This window comes from Xylaria bambusicola, assembly GCF_022495145.1.
Source record: "Xylaria bambusicola strain CBS 139988 unplaced genomic scaffold F5B22scaffold_10, whole genome shotgun sequence".
NCBI classification, from domain to species: domain Eukaryota; kingdom Fungi; phylum Ascomycota; class Sordariomycetes; order Xylariales; family Xylariaceae; genus Xylaria; species Xylaria bambusicola.
Window position 1 is genome coordinate 207070 of NW_025953563.1, and position 17526 is coordinate 224595.

Consider the following 17526-nt stretch of genomic DNA (forward strand, 5'->3'; position numbering starts at 1 on the left):
ACTATGTCACATCATATTCTCACCTGATCTGATATAATTTCTTCTGGGATGGCGGACTGTCTAGAACTGCAAGTTTCGGATAATGGCGAGCTAGCACGTATTAAACCTAACACAACAGATGCCCAGAATCGCCGTAGTCTATTGCCAAGCCAAATGTTGCCGTGCTTGAGTGCCGTACCAACCCTGTCGTGGTCGTCAACCAGGACCAAAGTCACGATTGACAATCGCACGAGTGGCTTCACCATACGAGCGTACCGCTGGCACAGAAACACTGTGTTAAACCTGAGCGCCACACCCGAATACTATTATCTATTATGCTGGTTGTGAGGGGTGCTAACATCACACTCGCCAGCCGTTCCAATCGTGCTCAACCAACTCAGTCATATTTGCAAGTGTCTGAGATGAAGCACTTGAGGCCACCAGGCGAAGGAAAGACACTGAACCCCACGACCTATGTGAATCACAGAGTCGCCGAAATCGGATTTAAGTATTGATGATACAACCTTACGCGGTTGCATATGGCGGTGAAATGATATCCAATGGGATTCCTGTGGCCTTGTTGGGACGGGCGCGCAGCTCTATGGAGCTCATTCTCAGTAACTGTCGGAATGGCGAGAGGAAGACGGTTTCTGCTCGTAGGGATTGGGTCCCCGCACATCGACCAAGATTATGAAAGTCACCTGAGATTGAAGCTATTCAAGAGACAATTATATGTTATGACTACCAAAGGTCTAAAGAGTATTCCCGTTGGTATCCATCCCGTCTAGTTAGCCAACCTTGGTCGCCGTTCCTAGCCTCTTCAGTCAATATGTTTCATATTAGTGAGGCTATATAATATTAGAGACTATTTTAGTGTCGTCACCGCAGCCCATACGAATTCAAATCAAGGTCAGGCTGAAACAGGGTCTTTGGATTGTGTAGGACCAAGATGCCACTTCAGTTCTATGCTGGCAGGGGGGCATGAGAGACGCGGCGGCCTTGTTGATTCAAATGCAAGGATATCCTCTTACCTTACTGTATTCACAGAGTAATTTAGTTGAATCTGACGCTCATATATTTACCACTGCAGCATATATTTCCTCGATCACAGATACTCCTGACCAAGAGCCCAGAACACAGATGCAGCACGCCACGTCAAACACCATTAGACCACAATATCAACGCCCAAATCGAAACCCGTTGTGGCCACTTTATTGATCATGGCCACCAGCAGCGATACCTCTAGCACAGTAGCCGGAAATGACAATAAAACGGAAAGCTTGGTTCAGGCCGTTGGCAATGCCACGACTTGGGAGGATGACCCGCCAGTAATTGTAGGAATTGGTACGAATTTTTCTTGTACTATTCAATTGTTATGAATTGTTTACATAGAGAACTTGCTGATGATATTTTGTGATGATATATCTAGCTTGCCAAATGCCTGGAGATATTTCATCCCCTTCGGATCTCTGGCAGTTTCTTGTTGACCAGAAATCGGCTCAAGGTCCAGTACCCCCGGCAAGGTATAACATCGATGGATTTTACCACTCACAAGGCAATATGAGAAGCGGCAGTACACATGTACCCGGGGGCTATTTCATAAACAAAGATATACGCCAGTTCGATAACAAGTTCTTCGGTATTAGCAACCTGGAGGCAACTTTCATGGATCCCCATCAGCGCAAGCTGCTCGAAGTCTCGGCAGAATGTCTTCGGAGCTCAGGAACTACTATGGAGAGTGTTTCAGGCTCAGAAACGGGCGTCTTTGTAGCCAGCTTTTGTTCGGAACATTTACTAAGCCAAACACGAGACGTGGACTATCTACATAGATACTCGCTAGCGGGACTGGGGACTACAATCATGTCTAATAGAATTAGTCACGTATTCAACCTTAACGGACCTAGGTAAGAATTCACAGGTATTTCGCATAGAAACTCACAATAAACTAAACTTATACACCAACAGCTTCTCGATAGATACCGCTTGCTCCTCATCTCTCTATGCTCTCCATCAAGCCTTAAATGCGATGAAGGCGGGCGACTGCGATGGTGCCATTGTGGCTAGCGCGAACTTGATCATGTCGGTTGAGTATCATCTTTTACTTGCCAAGGCTGGTCTCCTTTCACCAACGGGAACATGCCACACCTTTGATGCGGCGGCTGACGGATATGGCCGTGCTGAAGCTGCTAGCGCAATTTACGGTGCGTACCAAAACCTGCCGTGTCAGCTGTGACATGGGCGTAGCAGATATTAAATGTATTGTCTTCCGGGGCTAACCATTGCCGCAGTATGTGAACTTCGAACACCAAATCATGACCATCACGATCTGTGCAACTCTAGGAAGGATTTATCAAGGAACCAGACTAACACGTTTTGATATGGCAGGTGAAGCGCATGAGTCATGCGCTTAGGGATGGAAATCCCATTAGAGCAGTCATCCGCGGTACTGCCGTGAATGCGTAAGTTGAGCAAAAGCGTCATCTTATGCCCTTCTTTCTAATGACCGGGCTGCAGGTGTGGAAGGACACCAGGAATATCAATGCCTAGCGAAAAGATGCAAGAGGCAGTCATACGTAAAGCATATCAAAATGCCGGTCTCGAATTTGGAGGTACCGATTATATTGAGTGTCATGGTACTGGCACGCCTGTAGGCGACCCTCTTGAGGTGAATACCGTGGGTACATGTTTCGGCAGGCCAAAGGGACTTCCTCCTCTTTTTATCGGATCGGTGAGAACACTATACCATAATGTGTAGAGCTTTGAATTAACTGTTAACGTTACTTCCTAGGTCAAGACGAATCTTGGCCACAGTGAAGCAGCTAGTGGGCTTGCCTCTATCATCAAGGTTGTCAAGTCTTTTGAGGCCGGTAAAATAGCTCCTAGCTATGGAATTCAGAGGGTGAACCCAAATTGTATGTGCATAATGTCAATAGCGGGTGACGGTTTTGCCAAACGAATTGTTTTTAGTGAGGAAAAAAGCTAACGATATAATCGTGTAGTGATTTCAGACGAGCGAAACATTAGAATTGCCACTAAGCTGGAGGAATGGCCCCGGGCTCTACGACGCGCTAGTATCAACTCATTTGGTTACGGTGGTGCGAACAGCCATGTCATTCTGGAGTCGACTGAAAGTTACCTCAGTAACGAGACTGTTAGCCAGAAGGGTGTTCAGCTGAACGGAGCTCATGGAGATGATTCTTGCACTGTTGACGCGGTGTCCAATGGTAATCATATAAATGGTTTCTCGGCGGCATTGGTGGATATTAGTAAAGAGTGTCTTGTTTTGCCTATATCCGCTGCATCGGCCAGTTCACTAAAGTCACTCATTGAACAGACTATGCAAATAGTAGCAGAATCCGGCGATGGCGTGAACTTTATGAAGGATTTAGCATACACACTCTCTAAGGGCCGCGATACTCTGCAACACCGCGGCTATCTGCTCGCCACCTGGAATGAAAATATTACTAGATACGCTGTGTCTGCCGATGAGAAAACCACAGTTGAAGAGACCAAGGGCCTTCCCTTTGCTTTTGTCTTCGGGGGCCAGGGATCTCAGTACCCTGGGATGGCCAAAGATCTCTTGCTTCACAACGCTCCTTTCCGCGAGTCTATTCGCAAACTCGATCAGATTCTGAAGACAATACCCGCTCTGTACAGGCCCTCCTGGACGCTTGAGCAGACGATCCTCGATGACCCCCAAGTCAGCCGCATCAATGAAGCCAGTCGCAGTCAACCAGTTTGTACTGCGATCCAGATTGGACTCATCGACCTCTTACGTAGCTGGAATGTTCAGCCCAAATATGTAGTTGGTCACTCATCTGGGGAAATTGCCGCTGCTTATGCAGCTGATTTTCTCGACCCGAAGCAAGCCATATTAGCTGCTTACTTCCGTGGCTATGCAGTAAGCCAGTTGCGCTCTCAGGGGGCAATGATGGTGGCTGCTTTGAGCCCTGAAGAAGCTGTATCTTTCATTCAGGAAAAGGGTCTTCAGGAACAGGCTCGGGTCGCCTGTATCAATGCACCAACAAGCGTGACACTTAGTGGCTCTATAGACGCAATCGAAACTTTACAGAGCCATTTACAGACACAACAGAAGCTTGTCCGAAAGCTTGTGACGGGAGGGCATGCATACCACAGCCACTTCATGGAAGAGACCTCCGAGTTGCTGGAACAGCTCCTAAAGCCTCTCTTCAATGAAAAATTAATGATGGGAGATGAAGAGAAAGTGGCTCCTTCGGGTGTCGGGCAGGTTCGAATGTACTCATCAGTCGGTCACAGCCCCGGCGCCCTTCGGACTATGAACTCGCGGACTATGGGTACAACGTATTGGCGTCACAACCTTGAGCAGCCTGTTCAATTCTGCGCAGCACTGGCGAACCTGGTTACAGACGCAGGGAAGGCGTGTTTGATCGAAATAGGACCACATTCCACGTTGAAAAGCCCTATTCAACAGATTCGCAAATCTCTTGGTGTAGATGAGGTGTCACTACCTTACCTCTCCACTCTGGTGAGAAATGAGAATTCCAACCATTGCCTCATGGCACTTGCTGGTAAACTGTTTAGCCAAGGCTACCCTTTAGCGCTTGAAAAAGTGAATGGCTTTGGAGATTTAGCATATCTCACGAGAAAGCCAAAAATCCTGCACCAACTGCCACCCTATCCATGGGATTATTCGGGTGGCTTGTTATGGAGCGAGCCCCGCACGAGTACTGCGATGCGCAATAGAAAGCATGTTCGCCACGAATTGCTAGGAACGGCCGCTCTTATAGACACTGGGTTTGACTTTACCTGGCACAATATTTTAAAACCAAACGAAATGCCATGGATCAAGGACCACAAGCTTGGGGAACGTGTACTGTTCCCAGCGGCAGGGTATGTTGCGATGGCCATTGAAGCGGTGATGCAAATCGCAGGTATTAAAAAGCAGCTTGAAGACAACCATGACAGGAATTTAGGATTCGAATTACGCAATGTTAGATTCAATGCCGCTCTCACTGTCCCAGATGAGAGTGAAAATACCAGCAAAGAACTCGAGCTACACACTACTATGTCTCCGCGCAAGATCTCGGGGGTCAGCACATCGGTTGACTGGCACGATTTCTCTATTGTGTCTTCTTATTCTACTTCGAATCTGTCCATTGTTCACTGCACGGGAAGCATCCGAATCACCAAAGGCCGTAAGCAGATCTACAAGCCTTCCGCCACAGTACAAGAAGCAGAAGGCTTCGACTTCTGGCCCTCAATGGCCAAATGGTATCACGCGACGCGTGAAGCAGGCCTTTGTTTCGGCCCAAATTTTCAGTCACTCACAACTATGAGGGCCGATTCGGCACGAAAGCGACCCGAAGTTATTGCGACCACGAGGATCACGCCCGCTTCAGTTGGCAGCACCTATGAATACTATCCAGTTCACCCAATTGCTATCGACGCCGGACTTCAGGCTGCTGTCCTAAGCGGCGCTTCGGGAAACATAGCCGCGGTCGGGGCTTGGCTCCCTGTTTTTATTGCCGAAGCTCACATCCAACCATCAATACACTCTGAGAACGAAGCCGAGGGTGAGATTTACGCAAAATCTGAAGAGATGGGATTCTCGAGTAGACGTATAGACGTTGTAGGTCCTTTTTCTTAATTCACGCAACAGGTGATAGTGAGCTCGCTAATTGTCATACGCTTTTTTCCAGACTCTTCGAGACGCTAGCGGAGCACTAGTCGTTGAATATGTTGATTCTCGGCTGGCGCTCTACAATGGGAAGGGTGACCTCTCCATCGCTCAGCAGACTGAAGCCAGTGAGACTGCTTATCCGGGCAAAGTAAAGCCTGCCAGCGTCTTTCTGCAGCGTCAACCGACACTCAGGGTACAGTGGAAACCTGACATACTAAGGATAGACTCTAAATCATCTCTTCAACTATCACGGTACCTAATCGAGTACTTGGAGCGCCAAGATTTAGATGTACGCGATGACGAAAGTCTTGCCATTATCGGTGGACTTCTAGAACTTGCTGGCCATAAGAACCCTCGCATACGTATCCTGGAGGTCGGTGGCGATGCTGAGGGCTACAAGGCGAAGATATGGCAGAGGATGCTTGGTAAGCAGACAGCTTTCCCGAGATTTCGATCATGGCACGCAGCATTATTGGGGAACAACGGACAGATTTTGGTAGAAGACAGCATCGAAGGCCCTTTTGGTGTTGTGCTAGTACCTAAGGTATGTTAATAATCCAGCGTTCTCAACTGCCTAGCAAGGAATTCGTGGGCAACCGTCTGACCTTCTTTCTTTTGTCCATAGCACACAACTTCGAACAATCATTTCCTCTGGAAGAACCGTGAAGGCTGCATTGCCTCGTTAGTCTCTGGAAATGGTGTTGTTATTACTCGAAGATCAGACGCTGCTGTCTCTTTTCTCCGGGAGGCGGGGTTCGAGGTGTTGGATCTTAGAAACCACGTCATTCTCGCTGTACGAACAGCACAGGAAACGATACGAAGAGGTCGCAGAGCTTTCATAATTGTAAGTTTTCGATCTTTCAAGATGTCTTGAAACTAAGCTTGAAATTATCAACTGACTCGTTTAATATGATATATAGCAGAACGAGTCTCCCTCAATTAGTATGAGCGAGTTTGCAACCATGCTATCAACCTACCTGGAGGAACATGTTGGAATAAGTGATGCGAGTGTTATCAGTTTAAGTCACCTCGATACTGTAGAGATTGCTGAAACTGATCTTTGCATTTCACTGCTTGAGGCTGAACGCGAGTTCCTCCCAGTTATAGACTCCAAAGCCATGAACCGCCTACGTCGTGTAACAGATAATACAAATAGCCTACTTTGGATCACTGGGGCTAACATGCTTGGGGATGAACCAAATCCTAACCTGACATTAGCTAATGGCCTGTCCCGGGCTGTTATGCTGGAACAGCCATCATTACGATGGAGTATTCTGGATGTTGGTAAACAGTTGACTGACCCCCCAAATGCCGTCAACGTGCTCGTGAGTATTGTGAAGGCTCTCGATGCCAAGCAGGAAATGGATGATTGTGAATACATCTTGATGGACAGCCTACTCTTCGTGAGCAGATACAGCCCCGACTTCCAGGTCAATTCGCTCTTCCGGCAACGAATGAACCCCCAGACTGCCGAGCTAGAGGAAAGGAGGCTGGCCGAGGCTAAACCTGTCCGTCTCACAATCAGCCGCCCTGGTGCCCTAGACACCATACACTTCGAAGAGCTTCGCGAGCCTGGTTGGACCGAGGGGCTTGCTTCAGGTTACGTGGATGTCGAAGTCAAAACTGTCAGTTTAAACGCTAAAGACGTGTATGTCATGGCTGGCCGTGTTGAGACTCCCGGCAAGACGACTGCTTTTGACTTCGCGGGTATTGTCTCTGCAGTCGGCCCCGGAACTAGCGGGCTGAAGGTGGGCGATCGCGTCGTCGCCTGTGCTGCGTTTCAAATCGGTACAACAGCGCGCGTACGAACCGACTGTGTTCTTCCGCTGCTTGACAATGAAGACTTCACAGTCATGCCCACTTTGACAATCACATATGGTACAGCTCTCTACGCGCTCGAAAATCGGGCGCATTTACGCAAGGGCGAGTCGATCCTTGTGCATTGCGGCTCTGGTGGCGTCGGCATCGCCGTTATCACTCTAGCTCGGAAGATGGGCGCGACTGTATACACAACGTGCGGGTCGCAGGGTAAGCGCGAATATTTGGTTAAAGAGCTAGGCGTGCCAGCATCGCACATCTTCAGCTCTCGCGACTCGTCCTTCGTCCGGGGCATCGCCGAGTTAACCAGTGGCCGCGGCGTGGATGTCATTATCAATTCGCTTGTAGGTGACCTGATGCACGATAGCTGGGAGAGCTGCTTAGCTGAATTTGGGCGATTCGTCGAGATTGGAAAGCGTGAGCTCGTCAACGCTGGCAGGCTGAACATGCGCATGTTCCTGAGAAATGCCACTTTCACAGCCTTTGACTTATCAACGCTATTGAGCTCTGAGGATCCATATAATCGCGCTACTTGTAGGAGACTCATGGTTGATACCATAGGTCTGTACCGCGCAGGAGACATTTCTCCGCCACCTATAAAGGTCTTTGATATCACTGAAGTTGCGCAGGCGTATCGATACTTCAACCACAAGGACCGTGTGGGGAAGGTTGTTATCTCTATGGAAAACCCGCAATCTGCCGTACCAGTTTCGCCGGCTCTCTATTCAAGCACCTTCGACCCAGAAAAGATATACCTCCTGATCGGATGCCTTGGTGGACTGGGCCGTAGCTTGAGCCGTTGGATGATGTCTCGCGGAGCCCGTCACTTTGTGTTCCTGGGTCGTTCAGGTGCCGATAAACCAAGTGCAAAACAACTGGTCAACAAATTAGAACAAGCCGGGGCTACTACTTGCGTAATCCGTGGCGATGTCTGCCAGGTTACCGATGTTGAAGCTGCAGTGACCCATTGCGTCTCAACCGGTCGGAGGCTGGGTGGCGTAGTGCAAGCCGCCATGGGACTTCATGAGGCTCTCTTTACCTCCATGTCCACCCAGGCGTGGCATACAGGCATCGACCCTAAGTATCAAGGAACGTGGAATCTGCACAACAGTTTAGAGGGTCACAAACTGGACTTCTTCATGCTTACATCATCTCTTTTGGGTACCGTAGGCGTGGCAACGGAGAGCAACTATTGTTCTGCCAATTCCTTTTTGGATGCCTTTGCACGCTGGAGACGGTCTCGTGGCCTTCCTTGCGTGTCCGTGGGCCTAGGAATGATTTCAGAAGTGGGATACCTCCACGAACACCCCGAGATTGGAAGGTTGGTCTTACGCAAAGGCACCAAGCCGCTGAATGAGGACGACTTTTTACAGATTGTTGACTTAGCACTGGCGAGTGAGGCGGATGGGAGTATAAATAAATCGCATATGCTGACCGGTCTAGAGACGGCTTCGGCTCTTGAACTCAGTGCCCGGGGTATCGACATTACTCATCAGGGTGCAGTTGTCGACACAAGGTCCTTGCTACAACTGGCGTCGATACAAGCAGCACAGGAGGCGGCGAATACAGCATCTTCCCAACTTGGCGGGGATTCAATCACAGGGCCCGCAACCATAGCACCATGGTTCAAGGATATCCCTACAAGCTTAGCTACCTCGTTCTCGCCCGTAGCCAGCGCCGGAAGCCTACAAGAAGCCGTGATGCAACTATGTAAAAAGCAGTTTTCCAATCTACTATCGATGCCCATCAATGAAGTTGACCACAGCAAGGCATTGCTCAGCTTTGGTGTGGATAGTATGACCGCCTCGGAATTTCGCTCCTGGTTTTGGGCCAAGTTCCGTGTTGACGTGCCGTACTTGGATATAATGAGCCCCCACAAATCGCTGCGAGAGTTGGCTGAGCATGTACAGGTCAAGCTGCAGGAGAATGGTGCATAGTGACGTGTATAAAGAACGGCGCAAGGTCCTCAAGAGTTTCTCGTCGTGCAGCTAGTGTATCAAAGGCATTTAGGCTTGTTGTACACAAGTCATCACACTGACGGGTAGGGCTGCGAACAGTTGGGCGGTGGAGACACTTACGGAGGCAACTTCGTATTTTGGCCTGTTGGGGTACTATTTGGGAGGTGGTCACGTGGTAACAAAATTCAGGTTTCGGCAGCAATTCATCAATTCTGATCTTATTTTATGAGGCTCCCTAGCCACATCCGCATGCGGACGGCCCCGTACGACTGTCCAGCAAACGGGCTATTGTGTTCTATCTCCGTGGCTCCGGTGGCTTTATACATCCAACTTTTCCCGAAAGAGAAGTCAGTGTCTGATTGGCCAAGTTTCCGAGATGCTTTTATCTGTTAGAAGTTAACTGTTCCGTAAAGGGAATCCAATTCCTGATTGGCTAGTCTCTCGAAATGGATCTCGTGCAGTTTTCCGTGTAAGATGATTGGCCAGTAGATTCGCTCCATCCTATGGAATGTAGATGTCAAGTCCGGTAAATCCGCGATGCCACTGGCACAGTCTGCGCAGAAAAGGGAAGAGTGGACGTGGCACGAAGTCAAACGAGTAAATATAAAAGAGAGTGGTCTAGCAAGAGTGATTAGACCCCTACTTCCTTGTATTACATCTGTCATCAAATTGTCATTGAATTCACTGTTGCTTTATATTATATAGCATACACCACTTGCTTAGCTGCACTATGCCGGCCATAACTCACCCCGAATTCAACACCAGCACTGAAGGCCTCGAAGTTGCAAAGGCTTTCAGTGAGGGTATTCGTGGAAAGACGGTTCTCGTAACAGGCTGTAACCCAGGCGGTATTGGGTATACCACATGCCAGGCATTCGTGAGTCATTCATTACAGGCTCCAACGGCTAAATGAGAGATAATTATGGGACTACTGACTTTTGATACCAGGCATCACAAGATCCATCTCACCTTATCATCGCTGGCCGTACGCCTTCCAAGATTGACGAATGCATTGACCGGCTCAAGGCGCAATACCCTACTGTAGACTACCGCCCTCTCATCGTTAATCTGTCTAGCCAGAAGTCCGTCCGAGCTGCTGCCGCTAATCTTCTGTCTTGGAATGATGTTCCTACTATTAACATCATTGTCAACAGTGCTGGCGTCATGGGAATCGCGGAACGCACTCTTAGTGAGGACGGCATTGAAATGCATTTTGCTACGAATCACATCGGACACTGGCTACTCACGTGTTCCCTCATGCCCAAGCTCATCAAGGCTGCCGAGAAGAACCCCAAGGGAGCCACGCGAGTAGTCAACGTCTCATCCGCATCGCCTCAGCTATGCACCATGCGTTGGAGCGACATGAACTTCGAAAAGCTGAACAAGGACCTACCTGAAGAAGAGCAACCAAACTACGAAATGATGGACCTGTGGGGCTACAAAGATGTGCCAACTAAGTCGTACATCGGCCTTGAAGGCTACAACGTAAGCAAGGTCGCAAATGTGCTGTCCAGCGTTGCGGCAAACGGGCGCTTGTACGATAAATACGGCATTCTCACCTTAGCCGTCCACCCAGGTGTTATAAACACAGAGCTAGCCCGCAACTTCCCGCCAGAGATTCTTGCGGCTATTACGGCTTTGCTGGACTCAGGCGCCTACGCTGTCAAATCATTGGGTGCTGGAGCGTCAACTAGTTTAGTTGCAGCGCTAGACCCAAAACTAGGGCCAGGAGAAACAGTAGATTGCAAAGAGAATTACGGTGTATATTTGGATGACTGTCAAATCTCGGACAAAGCTCGACCTGGTTCAGTATCGAGCTCTGCAGCCGAGAAGCTCTGGAAGCTGTCTGAGGAGCTAGTCAGGGAGAAGTTTCAGTGGTAAACAGCATGTGCACCAGTTTTCAACATTTGATTTGCCTAGGTATTGCCTTGTGTATGCTTTCTGAGACGACTTGTAAACAAACCATTCTCCAGAAAAAGGAGAAGAGCAGAGATGGAGAATGCAGACAGACAGGACAAGAATTGGCTTAGATGGGAGATAAATAATAAAAAGCAAATGCATCAGCGCGCATGTTGTATTGCCGTAGGAAATAAACGTAGCAGGTTTGATGCTCAACCGGGTGACAATCTGTCTTTGGGCGTGTAGTTAATGGACACAGATTTATAATCTGTTCCATGATAATATATCACCTTATACTTTGCCCTCCACTGAAATAGTATTGCTTCCTGTCGTAGATTTCTTTGAAGCCCCAAAATTTGACCATCCTAATCCCCAACAGAGTATTGCGCAGATAGAGGCAATAGCCGCAGCCAAATAACACACGCGGCCTATACTAACTGCATATGCGGTCAGGACAGCAGCGAGATCATGTGGGGCGGTGATGGCGCGAAACTGCGTTGCACCTGAATTAATGATAGCTGCAGCGTCGGCGCTGGAAAGATTTTGACTGATCTGGGACCGGAGACTCTGAAGGAAAATGATATTGCTTAAGGTTAGGAAGATAGAGGGTCCGAGTGATTGTAAAAAAATCACAAAAGCTATCGCGGAGGGGAGCTGCTCTGCTGGGACAGCTAAAAGTGTCTTTATCAAGCAGAAGATTAGTTATAACGACTACACACGGCATAGCCAGCTAGAATTGTTAACTAACCAGGTATAATCCAAGACCAAAGCCTGTACCAGAGATTAACTGGAAGCCAACCCACCACCCAGCATGGGTACCTGGCCGTAGGAGTGAATATAGTCCACATCCGGTCGCTCCGAGAACCGTGGCAACTAAGCCAACTGGTACTAGATAGCCTGTTTTTGTTACTGAGTTCTTGGTCAGCTGCTGCTAATTATTTGATGGCACGCACAGGGGCCCTAGCTATTGAGGTAGTACGAACTTACTTATTGCTCCAGCCAATGCAGATCCAAATAATTGAAGCACAACTGTTGGCAGATAATAAACGCCACTTTGGAACGCAGATGCGTTATTGACGGCCTGAAAATATATAGGAAGGTAGTATAATACGATGTAGATAGTAGAACACCAGAGCCCCTGAAACATGCCAGAGACCAACACAATTCGGGAGTGGAGCATTGATTGAGGAATCAAAGCGTCATCTCCTTTGTAGTAGTTCCATAGAAACCAAACGAGGAAAGTGGCCGCGGAGCCAACAAAAAGGCCGATAACTTGGGAAGAATTCCAAGCATATTTATCCCCCCCGTACTGCAAGGCAAGAAGTAATTGGAGAACGGCTGGAGCAAATAGGATAAATCCTATTAAATCAAGGTAATGGTGCAACTTCGCAAACACATGCAAAGCTCTTTCTTTGGGAAGCTGTTCTGGTATGTGGATGAAAGAGACCGCTATGGCTACCAGCACGCCGACAGGGAGGTTGATATAGAAACCTTCAAAAATATGTCAGTTCAAGAAACAGTGAAATTAGGCGTTTTGATAGAGTACGCAGGAATGCTAAGACCGGAGAATCTCACACCATCGCCATGTTGCATACGTGGTAAATGCACCTCCGATGAGCGGCCCAACAGCGAGGCCAATTTGACCGGCTATTGCCCCAGTCATCAGTGTCAATCATTCTAGGTAGTCAAGGTGCAGGAACTTACAACCAACCGTGAAGCCGAGCAGGCCTGTGACAATAGATCAATGATTATATATCGACAAGGGCGTCACATTCAAGGTAACAACTTACTGGCGCGCTTCTCAAGAGGGACACAAGCAGAAAGGATAGTTATGGCTCCGCTCAAAATACCTGAACATCCAACACCGGCTATAGCTCGTCCCACTGTGAGCATAGTCGAAGATCTAGCAGCACCACACAAAACGGAGCCAAATTCGAAAACAAGGAAGAACATCAAAAATGACCACTGTCATTATGGAGATAGTCAGACGCAGATACTGAGATTGGTGTTTGGTTATGGACAATTCAAACTCACCTTCAATTTGAACCTAGTGTATATATTGCCTGCTAACGGAAGAGGTATAGCACTAGTCCAGAGCCTTATTAGAACTTCTGGAGGTAGACAATTTTCGATAGCCGCAGGGTTTCCGCTTACCCTCCAAATTGGTAGGCACTGGCGTACCAACCAACATCCTCCAGCGACTTGAACTCATCGGTGATTCTCGGAATAGCCTTAGTGATGAACAATTAACAGGTATCAGGGTGTCGGGAAAAGGTAACAACATACAGTACTTATGATTATCGTGTCAATCAACACGAGGAATAATGCCAGTGCTATTCCAGTGGCGACTATCACGAGTTTGATACCGGAAATATATTCATGAGTCTGTTCCTCTCCGTGAGCGTTTGACTGACTCTCAGTTGGAGAATTCTCTTCAGTGCACAGCTGTACTGCGGCACCGCTAGCCACCGAAGGCTCTTTTACGTTGGAAGACAAATGGTTGGCATTGACAGTCTTTTCTGGCGCCATGGTTTCGACTGTAGAAACAGATGGGCTTTTAGAAGAGTAATGAAGCCGGTGAAAAGGTTACTCCCGTATCTTTCGAGTAAGCTTCAATTCATAGTAAATTAAATCCCGTGGGTTTAAGAAAGAGAAAGAGCATAGGTCGACTTCTGGTCTGATTGGCAGAGAACTATCTCCCATGCTAGGGGCTTTCTCGTTCTGCATAAGCGCAAGTGTGGAACCATACATATCTCTAGATCGCCGACCATAACATGGCTTGACTCAAACATGCTACCTAATTATTTCATGCATGTCTTGCAATATCGCCGATCAGAGTATTGGTATCTGGCTAGTAACATGCTTTTCTCCAACGCATGATTGGGAGATCAAAACTCCTAACCGGTACTTCAGTCATCCCAGCCACTTCTAGGTTAAAAATGAGAACTTTGGGTGCTCCATCCAAATAGCTTCACTGGACTTACCGACTGGAATGAGCGCTGAATCAGATCATATCATCTGCATATATGAGTCAAGTGATAAGAAGAAACTCACCCGGAAATAGTATGCACCCTTGATGAACAGCGGCCTCAGCCCATGCTTCCACACCTATGCATCATGCTCAAGATAATTGCCCCGTAGAATGTGTGACATGAGACACATTTACCCAATAGTTTATCACTTCCGTTCCATGGGCTCAGTACCAAAGTGAGACGTGGAGAAAAATTTAATTATGATATGATATGTTTCCCTGAGACGAATCTAAGATCAACATATAGAGGCGTCTGGATGCAGTCCTGGTGATGACCGAAGCTGCGCACTACGTAGGAGTGTGGCTGCGGGTCTCAGAGATTCCTTAGCAATATTCCCTTGTACGTAGAACCTCGTTCAAGTAGCCGAGCTATTGTAATTATGGCTCAGTTTCTTCCGAGACAGAATGCGGGATTCCGTTATTAGCCTTTCAGGTAACGCTTACTTCCGTGATTGGTTGAGCCCTAAACTCTAGCTTGAAGCATGTCTCAGTTGTTTCGTAACTTAATTCTGACCTTGGCTCTAGCACGTCTACTGAATTGAGGAGTGGTTCCTAGTCTTACCTACGAAGCTATACAAGTTAAGAAATGCAGTGGTTTAGGACAATAGAAGCACTTAGTCAATAATCCCGAGACAGGACACATGCAAACCCGGATTTGATGGGATGCATGATACCTATACGAGTTCTTGAAAACTTTCCTCTTCATATTCCATGTATGAGGATCTAGTAGCACCAGAAATCTAGTAACAATTTACTACAAAGCAGGTGGTAAAGCTCGAGCTCGACATTGCCGTATACGAGGACTCGTTAAGCCGATACCGGAGACTGATTCCCTCATTTTTCACCTGGTCTGAGCAACTACTAGCTTCTCAGACTATCAATTATATTTGTTCCCGTCGCTTCGTCTAGGAAATTCGAACCGTCCAGAGCTCAGGATGACGTACCCTGACAACCAAACCGCTATCATCCAGTCCAGAGAACCCCCTAGGGACTCCGGTTTACCATTTATCGTGACTCATGACCGGCCTCTACCACAGTTGAGCGAACCTTTTGAAGTTCTTGTGCGGGTTCTAACTGTGGCTCTCAATCCTGCCGATTACCTTTTCCAAAAACATGACTATATCGAAGGCAATGGGGTTGGTTACGAATTCTGTGGCATCGTTCAAGAAGCTGGCTCCCAATCGATACACGCTGTAGGCACCCGAGTCACCGGATCAGGTAATCTGCCGTACTGCCAGGTCAACCGTGTCACAGGTGCTTTTGCTGAGTACATGGTGGCCAATTCTCGCTTCATACTTGGTGTTCCAGACTCTATGGGAAGTGTACAAGCTGCTGCCCTCAGTGCTAGTTGGTGGGCTCCTGTTCTGGCCATGTCTGATCCAGACGCACTAAACCTTCCGGCTTTACCGTCAAAGCCATCCGAGCAACCCAATATTGTTTTAGTTTACGGCGGTGGCACCTCTTCGGGAGTTATGGCTATCCAGGTGCTGAAACTGTGAGTTTTCTGGTTCACCCATACTTTTGTACGTGATTTTTCCGGCGGGTTCATTAATACCATTTCTATGTCATAGCTCAGGATATGCTCCTCTTGTAGTCTGCTCCGATAAGTCGGCGTCGCGAGCCATAAGACTCGGGGCCGTTGGCACGGTCTCATATACATCTCCAACCTGTTCTGAAAATATCAAGAAACTCGCAGGTGGTAGATCCATAAAGTACGCTCTCGATTGCATCACTAGTGCTGAGTCATTCGCAACTTGCATGGATTGCTTAGATCGCGTGGGTAGTCGCTATGCTTGTCTTGAACCCTTTCCAGATTGCTGGATCACTCGTCGCGCCGTTAAGTATAAGGTCGTTATGTGCTATGGGGTCCAAGGTTATGACATCGAAATGAGAGATCCCGCATGGTCACGCAAATATAGTCCGCTTCTGTCTGAGATACTAGCCCGATGGACACGGGAGATGCAAAATCTCCTAGATTGTGAGAAGATCGTGACAAAGCCAACTTGGGAGATACCAGGACGTTTTGAAGGCATTATAACGGCATTAGAGTTGATGAAGGATGGTGAACTTGATAAGTATAGAGTGGTTGTGACCATCTCGCCCTAACTAATTTGCTGGGGGCGTTTCGATATAAGAGGGAGGCAGAAGAGATCTTCTGGTGTTAGTAGATAGGAACGTCCTAGGATAGATTTTATCATTTTGACAATTTATTATTCTCTCCAAACTAATCATGAGTCACCGACTGCGAGACCTATTACAACATACTCACTATAGACGGCAGAAGCCTCTTATAATTAGCCTGAATTTTACGTCGTTGGTTGTGTTTATAGAAACTCCCTGTGATTGACTGAGACCCGAAGACTTATCCTTGTTAAAATGATGTAATGGCTATGAGTCTCCAGCCTGTCAAAACCATTTGAGGTCCTTTTCTGAGTTTACCATAATCAAATGTACACGCGTTTATTCTTACATCTCTACCAAGCTGGTTCTGATCATTTTCATGATTTATGGTCCGTATTCAAGTCTGATTAGATAATCTCGCGACTGGGTTTGTTAGTAATAATGTCCACCGGTGGTCATCTCCATGCGTTTGCCACCGGCGGCGTTGGGTACCTTTCAAACACCAGAAGATTTTATGGCATACGGTTCCCTCCACTTTGTTGCATCTTGTGTCTAACTTTGTGTGGAGAAACATACAATCAGTCAAGGTCATCCTTACTTCGTACTCGGTTTTTTTTTTTTTTTTTTTTTTTTTTTTTTTTGAAAATCGATCATCATTAGCATCATATTGAATGGTATTCATTCATCTGATTTTTGTTTTGGATACAACGCAGTGCCATGCGATATCCAGACCCATTTATCAAGCCATTCGGCCGAAAGAGATTCGAGTCTCAAATGTTGGGGGTATCATGGTAGTCAGCTTCGATGCTCATGATATTGTCCGATCGACCTATCTTGTCACAAGCATCCTAAGTTCCATTTTCTGAACAAACAGGGCGGCCAACGTCGATTCTTATAGAAATCTCCGATCAAGCTAGATATATGTACTAGCATCCTTGAAGTGCTACATGCATGCCACACCGGCGAATGGACGCCGACTGGAGCTGTCTCACTGAAGCCATTGAGGTTTGCCTTATGTCTCTGCAAATTACTCCTCGAGATCTCCGATTTGTACAATT

General features: G+C 47.6%; 4 protein-coding genes across 4 annotated transcripts; 3 read left to right on the plus strand and 1 right to left on the minus strand.

Moving 5' to 3' along the window:
• Window positions 1-1199: 1199 nt before the first annotated feature.
• On the plus strand, window positions 1200-9748 carry F5B22DRAFT_653429 (polyketide synthase; the record flags this gene model as incomplete). Its single annotated transcript, XM_047979715.1, has 10 exons — window positions 1200-1323; window positions 1409-1883; window positions 1945-2180; window positions 2414-2438; window positions 2494-2707; window positions 2768-2891; window positions 2979-5590; window positions 5661-6185; window positions 6267-6485; window positions 6562-9748. The coding sequence occupies 10 exons, from the start codon at window positions 1200-1202 to the stop codon at window positions 9394-9396; spliced, it is 7389 nt and encodes a 2462-aa protein (XP_047833021.1). The 3' UTR covers window positions 9397-9748.
• Window positions 9749-10013: 265 nt separating this feature from the next.
• F5B22DRAFT_597202 (putative short-chain dehydrogenase) lies at window positions 10014-11480 on the plus strand. Its single transcript, XM_047974290.1, has 2 exons — window positions 10014-10294; window positions 10366-11480. Exons 1-2 carry the CDS (start codon window positions 10148-10150, stop codon window positions 11296-11298), a joined length of 1080 nt encoding a protein of 359 aa, XP_047833022.1. The 5' UTR covers window positions 10014-10147; the 3' UTR covers window positions 11299-11480.
• A 127-nt stretch (window positions 11481-11607) lies between these two features.
• Window positions 11608-13845, minus strand: F5B22DRAFT_634850 (major facilitator superfamily domain-containing protein; the record flags this gene model as incomplete). The annotated part of the gene is made up of 9 exons (XM_047977046.1): window positions 11608-11997; window positions 12065-12225; window positions 12304-12807; window positions 12892-12963; window positions 13021-13044; window positions 13107-13281; window positions 13351-13402; window positions 13471-13547; window positions 13603-13845. 9 exons carry the CDS (start codon window positions 13843-13845, stop codon window positions 11608-11610), a joined length of 1698 nt encoding a protein of 565 aa, XP_047833023.1.
• Window positions 13846-15259: 1414 nt separating this feature from the next.
• F5B22DRAFT_653434 (GroES-like protein) lies at window positions 15260-16536 on the plus strand. Its single transcript, XM_047979716.1, has 2 exons — window positions 15260-15842; window positions 15919-16536. Exons 1-2 carry the CDS (start codon window positions 15283-15285, stop codon window positions 16451-16453), a joined length of 1095 nt encoding a protein of 364 aa, XP_047833024.1. The 5' UTR covers window positions 15260-15282; the 3' UTR covers window positions 16454-16536.
• Window positions 16537-17526: the final 990 nt, after the last annotated feature.